This window comes from Sceloporus occidentalis, unplaced genomic scaffold (assembly GCF_023333645.1).
Source record: "Sceloporus occidentalis isolate IW3139 unplaced genomic scaffold, rSceOcc1.0.p SCAF_9, whole genome shotgun sequence".
NCBI lineage: Eukaryota > Metazoa > Chordata > Lepidosauria > Squamata > Phrynosomatidae > Sceloporus > Sceloporus occidentalis.
This window is the reverse complement of record NW_028316989.1, coordinates 47520245-47536095: the sequence shown is the minus strand read 5'-3', so window position 1 is coordinate 47536095 and position 15851 is coordinate 47520245. Positions and strand designations below refer to the sequence as shown.

Genomic DNA, 15851 nt, shown 5'->3' with positions numbered 1-15851 from the left:
TTTAAAAGCAGCTGGAAAAGTGGGATGGAGAGAGAGATTTAATCAGGAGTGTCACGGGTGAATCGAGAGAGTTGGAAAGCATGGAGTAGAAGCAGAAAGCTACTTCTAAGTTTAATCAGGAGTGTCAGGGGTGAATCGAGAGAGTCGGAGAGCATGGAGTAGAAGCAGAAAACTACCCTGGAAGTCAAAGGCAGGTGAGCGCAAGAGCAGAAGTAAACCTCTTGCATCAGCAACCCTGTGAAAATGTCCAATTAAGTTGCTCAGGCGAGAGAAATATAATTTTAGATGCTGGGGCTCATCAAGCCGCCCGTTAATGAGCAAAGCTGATGAGAATGCGGAGCGGCTTGAAACAGGCCACTTCAAAGACGAAGTGCGGACTCGCAATCAGGGAAGGATTAACACCATTGAGTCTCTTGCTGCCAGCTGGGTAGGTCCCCCCCTCCTTTTTCTTTTTTTCCAAAATGCATTCACTTTGTAAAAAAAATCACCCTGGAGACTCAATGCCCAGCAAACACTCAAGAAACTCCTTTCTGGCCGTTCTTGGGCGTTCTGGGCCCAAGTCATTAAAATTGGCTTTTCGGGGACCGGGGTTAGGTCTTTGGCGCGCAGAAACGTACCCAATTTCAAAGGGCTTTCTTGGGCACCTGGATCAGAGCTGCAGTCTCAGAGATCTAGCCACAGGAGGGCTCAAGGATTAAGCTAAACCACCACTACCCCTCTAAATTTTCAACCTTACTTCCCTCCTTAAGAACAAAACGCAACAAAAGCCAGGCTTTTCCTGCACAGAGAAAGAAGCGCATCTGGGGAGGCCCCATTCAGAACAAGCTGCAAAGTAAGTCCAGCTCTCATCATCTCATGCTCTGGGTGTAGAGTATGAAGGTAATAATAATAATAATAATAATAATAATAATAATAATAATAATACTCTTTATTTTTACCCTGCCTCTCCATCAGGATCAAGGCGACTTAAAAGGTAGAGGGGGATGGACCAATTTAACTTATTTTTTATTTCAGTCGTCTTGGCTTTTTGGGGGAGTTCAGGCTTGGTTTGCTCCAAGGACCCATTTCTTTGCCTTTGCAGCCGTCCATGGTATCCACAAAACGACAATTCAAAAGAGTTGATTCTCTTCCTATCAGCTTTCTTCACTGTCCTGCTTTCACATCCGTACATAGAAATGGAAAAAAACAATGGTACGGTCAATCTTGGATTTTTTGGTATCCGGTGTTATATCTTTACCCTTCAGGATCTTGTCCAGTTCCTTCATAGCTATCCTTCCAAGTCCCGGCCTTTTTCCAATTTCTTGACCGCAGTCTCCTGTCTGTTCAATGGTGAGCCAAGGTATTAAATCCAGTTAGACCAGATGTCCTCCTTTTCCTAGACCTGTCCTCCATTTCAAGTTTCTGTCCAGGAGGGATTCCAAAAGGTCCTCCATTCTGAGCAGGACTCAGAAACATGGGTTTACATTCCCAGGAGTGTTGGTCATGTCACCAATTTTTCTCGCATTGCCCACATTTTGTGGTGCTTTGTCCTTCTTTGCAGTTGTGACACCTGGCCACCCTGGGAAAATCTTGAGCTATTTCAGTGTTGTTGTTACCTTCTTTAAAGTTACATAAATCATATGTGATTTTTATTTTTTGTCTTCTTAGTGTTCAGCTGTAAACTTGCCCTTCTGTTCGGTTTTAGATGTGCAAGAAATACACAAGGACAATCATTTGAAGATCGGTTGTCCCAACAGGGCAATGATTTCAGCCTCCCCAAAACTGCCCCTTGTTCATTTAGTGACCCCCTTCCCTGGGGGTCCCAATCCCACCAGCCTTACCTTGCACCACCAGCCTTCCTTGGGCCGTCCTCCTCACTCGCGTACCAGGCTTGTTGGCTGCACACACATAGATCCCAGAATGCTGCACGGTCAGGTCTGAAATCATGAGGTTTCCAGTCCCAAGCACCTGAATCCCTTCCACGCCAATCGGTCGTCCATCTAAATTGGTGGGAGGAAAAGAGAGGAGAAGAACTTGACTATCACCTGCATGGGAAAAAGGGTCTGGGGCTTACTATCTTTTAAGCCAGGATGGCATTTCCCTGCATCCAAAGAGTCCATTTTATTCTTCTTATGTGCCCAGATGTCCTCCTTTTCCTAGACCTGACCTCTCCAACTCAACTCCAACTTATGGTGACCCTCTCCTAGGGAGTTCCTTGGCAAATTTCGTCAGAGGAGGCAGTGGTTCCCAAACTTTGGTACCTTAGGTGTTTTGGACTTCATCTCCCAGAAGTCCTAGCCAGCTTGGCCAACAGTCAGGAATTCTGGGAGCTGAAATCCAAAACATCTGGAGGAGCCACTGCTTTAAGGTTAAATGAGAGTATGGTTGCCCAGGCTCACCTAGTAGGTTTTTATGGCTGAAAATGGATTTGAACTAGTTGAACATTCAAACCACTACACTGTATTGGTTCTCAGAAACAGGACACATAATGGCCCTACATGCAGTATAGGAACTGTATAGCCCTGTGGATTTGTTTTGGTTTTTTTGGACTACAACTACCAGAAGCCCCGGCATCAGACTCTATAGTGAGGACTGCAGTGAGTTGCAGTCCAATGACATCTAGAAGGCTGCATGGTTTTCCTGCTCCTAAATCAAATGATCAGACCCAAGTACAGTTGTTGTTCTTGTGTGCCTTCAAGTCATTTCTAACTTATCCAAGCCCATTCTTTCAGCCGTAACCATCTTGGGACTCACATGGAGGAAAACCGGGGGGGGGGGGGGGGTATAAAAATAAAGTAAAATGAAGAGTTAAAATAAACTTTTGGCTCAGTGCTGGGTGGAACACAAGACAATAAGTACTTAAGCCACCGAGATGGGAAAGAGAGCATGGCAAAATTAACCATCTCTTGTTAAACGGTGGCTGGTTTGCAGAGTGGGCTGTAAAAGATCTGTAAAACAGAGCTTGCCAAGCATTTAATGAGCAATAAGAGAGACTGCCCTATGATCATTGCACGATTCTGTACGAAACTGTGCCTGAACTGAACAAAACGTACCTGGCCAAAGGGTATTTTGGTGACTTACCAAGTCGGCTCCAGGAGACAATTGGCCTGGGATTTCCAGTTGCAATGCATTCCAGGACAGCGGTCTGGTGCACAGTTAAGGTCAGGTTCTCTGGCCCCACAAGAATCATTGGGTCTTTATATACAGTAGAATGGGAACCTATGCAGACAGATGAACTTGTTTGTCAAAGACCGATTGCAAATGAGAAAGGCATGGTGTGTAAAATTCATTCCTGGATGCCCCCAGTCTACTATTTCAGAAATGCCATGTTATATCAAGGCTAGATGAGACGAAAGCAGCAGAGGTTGGCGATGACTCCTTTAAGGCTAATGACAGGAATGGATTCCTTGCCCCACTGATGTGGAAGCCACTTTCTATCTCTGGAGTAAAGCTGTCATGCTGGAACTAGGAGTGCATCACCACTGTAGAAATAATGCCGTTTGACACCACTTTAAGTGCTGTGGCTCCATCTTATGGGATCCTCAGATCTGAAGTTTTACAAGCTCTCTCGCCTTCTCTGCCAAAGCATGCTGGCGCCTCATAAAACTGCAAATCCCAGGATTCTGTAGGCTGGAGCCATGGCAGTTAAAGTGGTGTCCAGCAGCTGCTTGTGCAACCGTCTTGCCCAGCCTTGCAGCACTGGGCACAACTGAACACTTCTTGACCCAGACAGCAACTGAGCGGCTTGGAGGAAGGTCAGGAGAGCGCCGTCACTTGGCTGGCAGCCATTTTCCTCCCAGATTGTAGCTTAACAAATAGGATAAATAGGATTTTGGCTTTGGGCAGCTGTAATCCCAAAAAAGTAATGTTCCCAAGCTTGTTGGTTTAATTTATTGAAAGCATTTGTTCATTGCCTCTTAGTCCACCAGCCCCCCCCCCCCTTTTGACACAATTCTCAACAGATAAAAACTTTTTAAACATTAATGGTAGAATTTTTTTAAAAAATTAAATCAATCTCTGAATTCATCTCTCAGTATTTTTTTTCCGAAGGGAGAAAACTGTTCAGTCACCTTCTGCTCACCAGCAAAATGGAGCAGAGCAAGCCTTGGCTGCAAGAAAGCATGAAAGGAATGCTGTTTCTGGGTGAAGGTCAGCCTTGGCACAGACAAGAGATGAAGTCCTCTTTGCCAGCAGTTTAAGAGGCTGGTTTCCAGTTACATTCTGGGAAGCAGATGTGGGAGCTGTCACTTGCTAAGTGGGCGACAAGGCCGAAGGAAGGTGGCACTGAATGGGAAGAGTAGTTTTCAAGAGGGTGCAAGGAGATGTGGGAGATGGCCCTCAGCATTTTACTCATGGGAGCACTTCTTTGCATATTAGTTTATTTTTGTCTGATACAGCACAACCGCAGCCCATTCAAGGCTATGGGAGTGGAGTCTTGCATACACTGCCACTGGACATGCACATACACATGGAGGAACATGAATTCAAAGCCATAGCCATGTCAGTCTGGAAAATCATGATGCAAAGGGAGCCTGTAGCACCGTTGAGACTGACTGAAGGAAAGATGTTGGCAACATGATATTTCCTAGGCTTCAGTCTATTTCCTCAGGTGCATTTATGTAATGTAATGTCCAAATGTACATAGAGAGATCTTGCAGCACCTTTGAGACTGACTGAAAGAAAGAAATTGGCATCATGGGCTTTCCTAGACTTCAGCCCACATCCTAAGATGCATGTTTGGAGGGGAGAATTCAGAGACTCTGGAGACTTCTTTCTTTCAGTTAGTCTCAAAAGTTGCTACAAGATCCCTTTGCGTGGAGGAACATGGGCACACAGACGTCCATGAGTGTGCATGGAATGCACATGTGCATTTGGTGGTACATTCAGTTGCACAACAGTTGTACAACACTGCAGATCCTTTCCAGAAAACGATATGGAAGAGAGGGAATACAGGACAGGAATGCATTCAACTCCCTTCGGAGGGTTCAGGAAGAATTAGATACATGTAAACTTTCTGGTTGTTTAGAGCTAACTAGTTCCAGCCTCTCTTTACAGAACTCCTTTCTGCCTCCCTGTTGTTACACCCAAAGATTCAAAAGCATGGCCACAATGCAAGGCTCTCTCAGCGCAGGTGTACAGGACTGTTTCGCCAGGGGCAAGCGGCAGATGGTTGAAATTCCAGAAGCGTATTTGGTTCAGTAGCACAGGCTGCTTCTTTGCAGGGGATCAGGGATTCTGCTGCCTGGATTGTGCCACTTGCATGGGATTTTGGGTCTGTGAAAAGTGCTGTGTAAAATTAAAGATTCCGTTTACTGGTGTCTTTTTTTATCTGACCTGAAACATCTGTACTCCGTTCTTTTAGTAGACGACAACCTAAAGATGGGTCAACTGTATGATCTGGCGGCAAGGAAACAAATGCAATTTCAGGCTGCCTCAACCAAACTACAGAGTCCAGATGAAGGGAAGTATCCTGCTTCGGACAATGTTGGGTCTGTTTATTAAGATAAAAGTGTTCCTGGCCACAGTGTCACAGGACAGCTACACTGTAAGCCCAGTGTGGGTTCTCCTCCAATGCATGGAGGACGATATGTCACCCTGATACATGTAGGTTTAAAAAGTGAAAAGAGCCATCTGAAATCCCATACACACACAAACACACACTCCTCTGACCAACCTGATACAGTGAGCCTGGCTCCCCTGCTAATCTTCACGCCGGCTGTATTGGTAGCTACACAGTGGAAGATCCCAGCGTCTTCAGCTTGGAGCCCAGTGATCTGCAAGACACCTTTGGGCAGCAGTGTGTACCTACAAGAGCAAAGGCAATCGGTGACTATGCTGCTTCAGGATGGCAAACCCATATGGAGATTTGCAGAAACTACCCAAGCTTTTATGAATGCTATCCAAGGTGCTGATCCCATTTAGGGAACAGGATTCTGCATCTTGGATAGCATTTACAAATCTCAGAGTAGCTCCTGTAAAACCTAGCATGGATTCACTGCCCCAAAGCCACAGATTCACCAGGAGGAGCAAAGACAAGTTTGTGACAGCGACATCCTTCTGAAATGTGCAAAGTCAAGGGGAAACCTATAGCAGAGTTAAGGAAAGAAAAGCCTATGGACCACATGCAGCCTGTGGGGTTCCATTTTGTGTAATGTAGTGCCTTCTAAAGCCAACCCGCAACCTCAGAACCCTCCAATTTCTAAGCAGAAAAGTTTATTTTTTCAGCCCAAAAGACCTGAAAAGGGATGAAAGCTATCCTAAAGTGTAGCAGTTTTCCTCCAACGATCCCTCCGGTCCCCCATAAAACTTGAAATGCCCTCACAGCTCCTGTCATATCGGCCAAAAATTAAACAGAAAGTGACATTGTATCACTTCCAGTGCTGTTGGGGGTGCCCCCAAAGGCATGGGTTAAAAATGACCCTTCTGCAGTTAGTGTTCTGGAGGCAGGATCATCTCCATCCATTCAGAGCAATGGAGAGCTCCAACAGGCAAAATATGGTGCTCCTTAGCACACTTTCCAGAAATCTGTGCAATGTGCAGGAGAGGTGTGTGGATGTGATAAAGTTGCAAATGACATCCTCTAACCACACATTCCTGAGGAAACAGGGCCCCAGTCCTTACCTGTCATTCTCTGTATTGATGGGCAGGTGATTCTTTTGCCACAGGATCACTGGTTCTGGCAAGCCATGGATCTGGCACTGGAACCTGGCAACGCCGCCTTCTTCCACCACGGCACTCTGGGGGTGAATGTGGAAGTCGGACATGGCTGGAAGGAAAAGGAAAGATGAGATGGTGAGGTGGGATAGGTTCCCATCTATTCCTATCTGGCATCACTGCCAGCAAGAAGTGCCTGGAAAAGTGACTCTCAATATAAGAATGAATATTAGCAATGTGACAAAGCCATCCATAACCCAGCAGAGGTAGGCAATGATGACCAGTGACTCTCATGCCAGTGCAATGTGAATCTCTGGGTTTTGTTTTGCATTTTAAGAAAGCTATCCAAGGTGCTAAATCAGTGGTTCCCAAACTATGGCCTTCCAGGTGTTTTGGACTTCAACTCCCAGATGCCCCAGCCAGGTTGGCCAATTGTTGGGAATTCTGGGAGCTGACATCCAAAACATCTGGAGGACTGAAGTGTGGTGCTAAACCCTATCTTCCAAAATAGGTTTGGAATCTTGAATTGCTCTTTGAAAGCCATCTTTAAATGTCTGAAGAGACGTGATGCAGACTGAGTGAGCTTGTCTTCTGTTGCTCACTCAATCTGCACAGAGCGAACAGGAACCAATGGAATCAAACAACGAGAATAGAGATCCCAGTAAACATCAGGAAGAACTTCTTTGCTGTAAGAAATGCTGTTCTTCATGGGAATGGACTCCCTCAGAAGATGCTGGACTCTTCTGCTTTGAAAGTCTTTAAACAGAGATTGAAGTTATTAATACAGCCAGTCTTCCACATTTGCAGATTTGACTTTTGAAGATTTCATTATTCGCAGATTTGACTAATATGTTCTCTCTAGGTCCTCCAAGATAACTCTATTGTTAACTTCCACTGGAGGCTGGCCATAGAGTCATGCCTAGAAATTCTTAGAGCAAACACTTCTCTAAGCATTTTAGGTCCTCCAATGCGACTGTATAGTCAACCTCTGCCAGAAATTGACCATTGAGTTGTGTTGGAGGACCTAGAGATTCCTAAAGAGGTGTTCTCAGGGACAGGGGTCTTGTGCCCCTAACCCCAGCAAATGAGGAAGGCCCACTATATTATTATTATTATTATTATTATTATTATTATTATTATTATTATTATTATTATTTTAACTGCATGTTTTCAGTTATTCTCAGTGTTACTGTAACCTAGTGGCATTTTAATGTTATCGTTTAGTAAGCTTTAAACTGGATTTATTGTACGGTGCTCAGAGATCATATGAAACAGGCGGAGGACATAAATGGCTTGATCCTTTGTTAAATTACAAACATACTGAACATATTGCATGAAGAAAGACTCTCTTCCACTCAAACAGTCTCCAAGCTCTTGACTAATTTGTAGCCAAGGCATGGCATCCAAATGCCAAACTCCAAAACTGCCTGGCTCTTTTGGGCAGCTTTGTGCTCCTCCTTACACCACACAAAATGCCTTCTAGCTCTGCATTAAAAACCACACATACACACACACACACACACACACACACACACACACACACACACACACCTCTCCCATCTCCTCCTTCCTTCAACATACATCAAAGATAATAGATGTGCATCTTTTTCAGGGGAGAAGAACCACCATCCAGTGCGGATGTCAAGAGAGATCCATCATGCGTCTCCAGACTCCCATTGGGCTCCAGCAGCTGGGAGGCTTCTTCTTTTCCCTGCCATTTCATACATTAAACATGTGCCTTTGCACGCTCCCTTGTCATAAGCTTCAACTCCGCAAATGGAGAGAGAGGGAACGATGGAGAGAAAGAGAGAGGGGACACAACGCATCAATTGGGCTTTTAGGGGATCTGCTGTTGTTTCCCTTTTCTCCTCCTCCTTTCAAAAGAAAGAAAGAAAGAAAGATCTGGCTTAAACTGGAATTGAATGTAATCGGAGAGCATTTTATTAAATTATGTAAGCCCCTTGAGCACTAATTGCATTTTATTGTGCGCTTGGAAAAGTGCTCGGAGCAGCCGCCAACCGGTGTGCAAGTGCAAGAGGAATACACTGATTTTATTAGCGCTTATTGTCATATTGTCACGAGGCTGGATATAAATATTGCTGTGGTTGAAACAGCGATCAAAAGGGATGATGGTGATTAAGATCAACAGCACTTAAAAACACTGGAATATTTATATCAAGCCTCGAAAGATAGTAGCAGGCAACACTCCGGCAGACAACTGTTGTTGTGATTCTGTTTCACAATCTATTATGCTTTTCATTTCCAATTGCTCATTGCGAATGCTACGTTGGATCATAAAAGTTTTAGAGCTGTTGCAAATGACTTCCCAGGGTCTAGTTTTAGCCTGAAGTTGCTTTTCTGCTGCCCTACTTTTAAGCAAGTGTTTTAAGCAAGTAGGATGGAGCCATGAGAGTTAAAGCGGTGTCAAACTGTATTAATTCTCACCTGGCAAAGGGTGAACCAAAGAAGGGACTATGCCAACAAAAACAGTCCCGCGCCATTTTATTTCAATAATATCATCTCTCCCAGGTAAAACAGCAGCAATAACCTCTCCTCTTAAAGACATGTTTATCATGAATAAGACATGGCGAGGGTATCAATAATTCAAAGAGGAAGACACTAAGTAAAATATGGCTCTACAGTGACCCTATAATGCAGCTTTAAAGGCAAGCTTCATGTCAGATGCTGGGGGAAATGCCATGGCCTTTGGCAAAGCAGCTGGTTTTTATCACACACATTAAAAATGCATGCCCCCTGTTACCCAAATGCTGTGTGTGTGTGTGTATATATATATATATAAACACACACACAAAGAGCTTTCACACTCTCTCAGCCTCAGGGGAAGGCAATGGCAACCCTTCTCCGAACAGAGAGATAGGTTTGCCTTAGGGTTGCCGTAAGTTGGAAATGACTTCAAAGCAGCAGCAACATACCATTGAGACACCATAAGAGTTATGAGCCTCTATATCACCAAAACGGCCCATTTCATTTCTGCAGGGCTCCCTGATAAAACCATCAAGCCCTTCCTGATTCACCATCATGGCTCAATAGAAGGATTGAAACATAGTAGGATAAGATAAGATAAGATAGATGGATAGCATCAACAAACCTCACATTCCACAAAGCAATTCTCTAATAATAACGCACACATTTGCAAGACATGTTTTCAATGGCATCCTTACAATTAGCTAACTAAGGCTGCATCCACACTGGAGAAATAACTCAATTTGGCACTGCTTTAATTCTTTTCTGGCTTCACTTGGCTATGGAATTCTGGGAGCTGGAGTTTGTTGTGGGCTGCAGTGTCAAACCAGGTTATTTCTCCCGTGTGGATACAGCCTAAATGTCTTCTTGCCCTGGTTTCGTATTTCCAAAGAAAGAGTGAATCCCCTGCTTTTGTAGAGAACAGCCCTCTCCCTTCCACAAGGAGTCCATCCTTTGTTCCTTGGTAGTTCATCCCATAAGAGGTAGATGACATGCAAACGAATGACACGCCAGTCTATCACCGCACGCTCCACGTTTTAATATCTCTATCCTGGCTCATTAATTACCAGGGGAAGCTCCTTCCCCAAATGGAACGGGTGATTTATCGAGCGCTTGGGCAAGGGGCCATTTCCATCCGCCAAGCATCCAATCGCCCGGCCAGCGTTAATTGCCTCCTTCTTCCTTGACAATCGCAGACGTCATCTTTGCTCTGTTCTGACTCCATAACGCCCAAGGCTTGGCTTGACCATATATCCCAGGAGCTGGCTGTTGTCACATTCTCAAGGGTCGGATGACCAAACCCCCACATCCACAGGAGTTTGGAGGAAGCAAGAAGAAGGAGAAGTCTGCAAGGCTGGGTCTTTTGAATAGAATCTATCTCCTGTTTGAAAGCCATTCAAGCTGGGAAGCGCTTGGATTCCATCCTTCAACCATGCGCTTTGTGACAATGCAATTCCTTTTTATCCATCTTTATCCATAGTCCACCTTCACTGGATGACCCTGACTTCTAATATTATACAAGAAAGAGATTTTCCACTTTCTCTGTGCCATGTTGTTGTTGCATCTCCTGCAGTCCTACTCCGGCCCTCAAAGTACACCACAACACTCCTTACATGCTATAAACTTTGTGACTGTTGTTGTGCCTTCAAATCATTTCCAGCTTCTATCATGGGGCTTTCTTGGAAAGTTTCTTTCAGAAAGGGGCTGCCATGCCCATCCTCCTCTGAGGCTGAGAGAATGTGACTCGCCCAAGGTCACCCAGCGCAGAGATTTGAACCCTGGCCTCCAGAGTCATCATCCAATGCTCAGAGCAAACTACCAGGCCACAAACTACAAAGCAAGCCTCAAACTCCAAACTACATTTGCTACAAACCAGACTTCAACCCATTTTGTTGTTGCATGGCATCAAGGCAACGCCAATGTACATTGTAGGGTTTTCTTGGCAAAATGTCTTCAGAATGGGTTTACCACTGCCTTCCTTTAAGGCTGAGAGAGTGTAACTTGACCAAGATTTTACTCGGCTGAGCAGGGATTCAAACCCTGGTCTTCCAGAGCCCTAGTCCAACATTCAAACCATTACACCATACTGGACAGGAACAGGAATACTGGTCTAGTAAGCAATACAAGTGGCCCTGTATGACATCTACTGATCATGTTTCTTTCTTTCTTCTCTTTAATTCTTAACAGCTTTGCCTGATGAAGAAGCCAGTGGAGCTTTGAAAGCTTGCATCATGTATTTGCTACATTTTGGCTGGCTAATAAAGGTATCGTTATTTTGTGGATTTTGGATGTTACTGTACTTTGCTGTATAGCCAATATGGCAATCCTTGGATAGATCTCTGGTTCTTGCTAATCTTATTGGCACATCTGTAAGGATCTCTTGCCTTCCTTCTTGTATAATCAACCCTCCTTATCCATGGACTCAACCACCCACGGCTTGAAAATATTCCAAAAAATACAAATTCCAAAATGAAACCTTGATCTTGCCATTTTATATAAGGGATACCCTTTTACTGCACCACTATACATAATGGGACTTGAGCATGCATGGATTTTGGTATCCACAACAGTTCCTGGAACCAAATTCCAGTGGATACAAAGCACCGTGCCAGTCCTATCTTGGAGCAAAGCTACAAACGTTGTTCCTTTGCTCCTGCAATGGTTTTCTTTCTCTGGCAAAAGGCTCAGGGAAAAGAGCATGTTGAGTCAGCTGTTTCGTGAATGCACAGCAAACCCCTGGAAATGGGTCACATGACTGCTTACACACAGGGCCAGCCTCGCAACACACACACACACACATGCACACCCTGCTTCTATTTATTCACCGGGAAAAGCCCTGTTGGCTGAAAATAGCTTATCGCTGGAAGTTCCCTCTTCCGCCTTCTCCACCGCAGCAGCAGCCGCCGTATGCTTCTGTTGGCAGCCGTCCAATGTCTGGCGGCCTAAGAGAGAAAGTTCATACCGCTTGGCTGTTTACACCATGCGGGGTTTGATGGTTTTGCCCCTCTGGGCAATGTGGCTGCAACAACGCGTCTTTTGATGTCCAAATATTGGCCGTTTCCTGGATGAGCAAGAAACAGGGGCATTGCCATAGGGGTACGGGGAGTGCGGACAACTCCAGGTGACACCCAAATAGGGGTGACTCCATGCTTCCTAAACATCCACCGTTGGGCAGAAATGGACGGTGGTGTTCGCCTGCATCCCTATAAACCAGTGGTCCCCAAACTTTGGTCCTCTAGATGTTCCAGACTTCAGCTTCCAGAATTCCTGACTGGTGGCCAAGCTGGCTGGGGCTTCTGGGAGTGGAAGTCCAAAACACCTGGAGGACCAAAGTTTGGAAATCACTGCTATAAACCCAGGAAAGCTGAGTTGCAAATGCTTTCCACTAGAAATACCCAAAACTACCCCCCTGTTGAAAATACAGGTTAGCAATTTCCAAGCTGGGAATGGAGGAACTCCGTCTGATCCCATCCTTTGTCCGATCCTGTCCTTTGTTAATACAGAGCTGTTATCTATCAAACAGTTTTCAAGCTATTGCATTAAAATGCACATTCTGTCCTTGGCCCACCTCTCATGGGATTCAACAGGACAAGGGCAATACATACCTGGGCATTTGGTACCTTGGTGTACTGATGTCTGTTTTTGCTGTACCATGGCATGCTTTGGACAGCTGTACTAAGAGCCAGCATGGAGTAGTGGTATGAGTGTTGGACAATGACTCTGGAGACAAAGGTTCAAATCCCTGCTGAGCCATGAAAACCACTGGGGGAACTTGGGCATGCTGCAAGGTCTCAGCCTCAGGTGATGGCAATGGCAAACCACCTCTGAACAAATCTTGCCAAGAAAACCCCAGAATAAGTTTGCCTTAGAGTCTCTCCATAAGTCTTGGAAATGGCATGCACCCAAATGTCCTTGCATATGATGCATTTCAGCATGTGACATAGTGTGAAAGGGTCCTTGGTTGCCTAATGGGTCATATGTAGAAGCACAGAAGCGTAGAAAGCCACAAGGATCACGATTGTAGACCAACCCATTGCCATGCAGGAATACACAGCTAAAGCCCTCCCAAGAGATGGCGATCCAACCTCTATTTAGAGACCTCCAAAGCTGTGCCTTCCAAGCAGTCTATGCCACTTCAAAACAGCTCTTACAGTCGAGAAGTTCTTCCTAATGTACCTTTTCCAATATTGTCGCCCCTCCACATCCCCAGATTCTACATCCACCAAACTAGATTCAACCATTTTACCACCTCATTGGACATAATGGGACTTGAGCATCTGCGGATTTTGGCATCCATTGGAGGAGGTCCTGGAACCAAGACCCAGCAGATACCAAGGGCCCATGGTAACTTGAATGTGTTTTAAACAAGTCTAGGGAATGCTCTAGGAGCAGGAAACAACCTCCATTCCCATTTTACAAGGACCCAGTGGTGGTGGGGGGAAAGATGATGGTTTACAAGGAATTAAGACATTCCACCATAGCAATAGGACAATAGGGTTCAAACCAGCAGGGAAGGGGGAAAAGCAGGAGGGGGCAGCTCATCCTTCCTTTGTAATGAGGCTCTATCAACAACAGACAATCCCGCACAAACTTTGCAATCCACCATCTGGCTGGCCAGCTAATGCACATCCGTGGCTATTCAGCTGGCAATAGAAGCCACTGGGGAAATCACGGCCAACCCACACCATTGCTCTGAGCTCTCTCTCTCTCTCTCTCTCTCTCTGTGTGTGTGTGTGTGTGTGTGTGTGTGTGTGTGTAAATGCATATGGAATGAATGCAAATGGAGTGGCCAGTTTGGGTGACCCTCTGGAAGAGGGAGAGAGAAAGAGAGGAGGGAAAGAAGGTGGCCATCAGGACGCTCATGATATTGCACTAACAGTATTACGGCCAAAGAGAAATGCCTCCATGATCCCATGAGAGTAAGACAGATATATAGTACTTTCTTCTGGTGGACCCTAGAAAAAGTGCAATTGCTAGCATGGTTCACCAACACGATTCTGACCTTAGGCCACAATTCTGTATCAAGTTCTGTATCATTCTTTATTCTGTCCAGGTTGTATACTGTATATACTCCCATGTATAAGTCTAGAAATTTTAGTCCAAAAATTGTTTCCAAAAACCTGGGTCGGCTTATCTATGGGTCAATGTAAGTATTGTACTGCGTTTTAATTCTTATTTTAAAAAAGGAACCATCTCCTTGTGAAAGGCAAGAGTGTCATCTGTTCTGGAAGCACTCACATTCCCTTTATATTTTCTCATCCACGAAGCCTTTAGTATGCTGGAATTTTGTATTTGTTTTCTGGCACTGTTTTCCTTTGCTTCATCCTTTGCATCCTTTGTTATACACCCCTAAGCTTTACCCTCAGCTTATCCAGGAATCATATCAAAATCCATAATTTTGGCCCCAAAACCTACGCTTGAGATATACATGCGGTCAACTTATAGTATTTCACATGGCTCACATGTTGAGCAATGGCAGATACTCCAGGGCAGCGAAACGGAGACCTGGTGAAGCCGTGTCCCTTTCCCACAACTGCACACAATTATGTTTCAGCTGCCAGGGCCATTTGTGTTCCTGGCAGCAATCAGCCTGCAAGCAAAGGAAGAAAGCAATCAGAACGCAGGAAATGGTTACGGCTCCAGGACCAAAAAAACAAAAGGGGGGGAAGGAGACCCATAAGTCAAACCCAAAGAGTGGAGGGGGAGAGAGTATTTATGCTCCAGGAAAGTCGAGCCTGAGTTAAAGGTGCATTTTGTCAGGAACTGCGGGAAGGAGGCGGTGTTCCTTTCTCCTCTAGGCAGGAGGCTTTGAAATGTCAGGCATGGCTTTAATTAGCATCCCTGAGATGAGAATTGTAGCCATGTTCACAGGCTCTGGAGGGAAGCGCAGACAAAGCCCAGATACCCATAGGTCTCTGAGGGTAAGTCCAGGTTCGAAACTTCATAAGTTCTCAGCCACAGTGGTAGCTATTCCATCCTGGTCGAGAAAACAAATAGCTTTGCTTCACACCATCCATGGACACCTGAAGTCACTGTGGCTAGAATCCTAAGGCATGCAAAAGCTCCCTTTTGGAAGCGGTTGGACATTTTTGTCCAATGCAGAATGGCCATCAAGGTTGCAGAAATGGACATTTTTGTCCAGTGCAGATTGGCCATTTGCAGTTCAAGGTTGCAGAAAGGGACATTTTTGTCCAATGCAGAATGGTCATCTGGAGTTCAATGCTGCAGAAATGGACATTTTTGTCCAATCCCAGAATGTCCATCTGTAGTTCAAGGTTGCAGAAATGGAGTTTGCCACTGTGCATAGATATGCGCACACTTGGTGGCTGGTTGGGCACAGCTGGGCATGGCTGCAGGATGGGAGGACCAATGACCTTTTCTTGAAAAGTGGCAGCAGTGGGCCCCCGTTGCAACTAGCCAAACCAAAAACAGCAGCAGAAAACAATACAACCCCGAACACACATACGCGCATGCACACACATGTGCAATGAAAACCTTGACCCCAATAAAACCTAGAACAATTAACTTCCTAATTAGGCAGCAAATTACTGTTTCGCCATAGTAGGGATTGGATTGTTTAGCAAACCATTAGAGCAGTTCTAGTGCAATTTCATGCTTTGCTGGTGATGGATAAACGGAGGCTGATTTCGGGTCCCATTCATCTCCAGACTGTAAAGCTGGGAAGATCCACCAAGATGGCTAGCAAAGGCTTTCATCCAAAGGAGCAAATGCTG

At 45.2% G+C, this 15851-nt stretch overlaps 1 protein-coding gene across 1 annotated transcript in view; it reads right to left on the bottom strand.

Moving 5' to 3' along the window:
* Positions 1 to 15851, bottom strand: part of LOC149307474 (immunoglobulin superfamily DCC subclass member 3-like) — a 56854-nt gene that overhangs the window by 14896 nt on the left and 26107 nt on the right. The window contains 4 exon segments of the mRNA XM_089538568.1: positions 1821 to 1979; positions 3061 to 3198; positions 5654 to 5784; positions 6601 to 6745. Coding sequence (XP_089394694.1) covers positions 1821 to 1979; positions 3061 to 3198; positions 5654 to 5784; positions 6601 to 6745 — 573 coding nt within the window.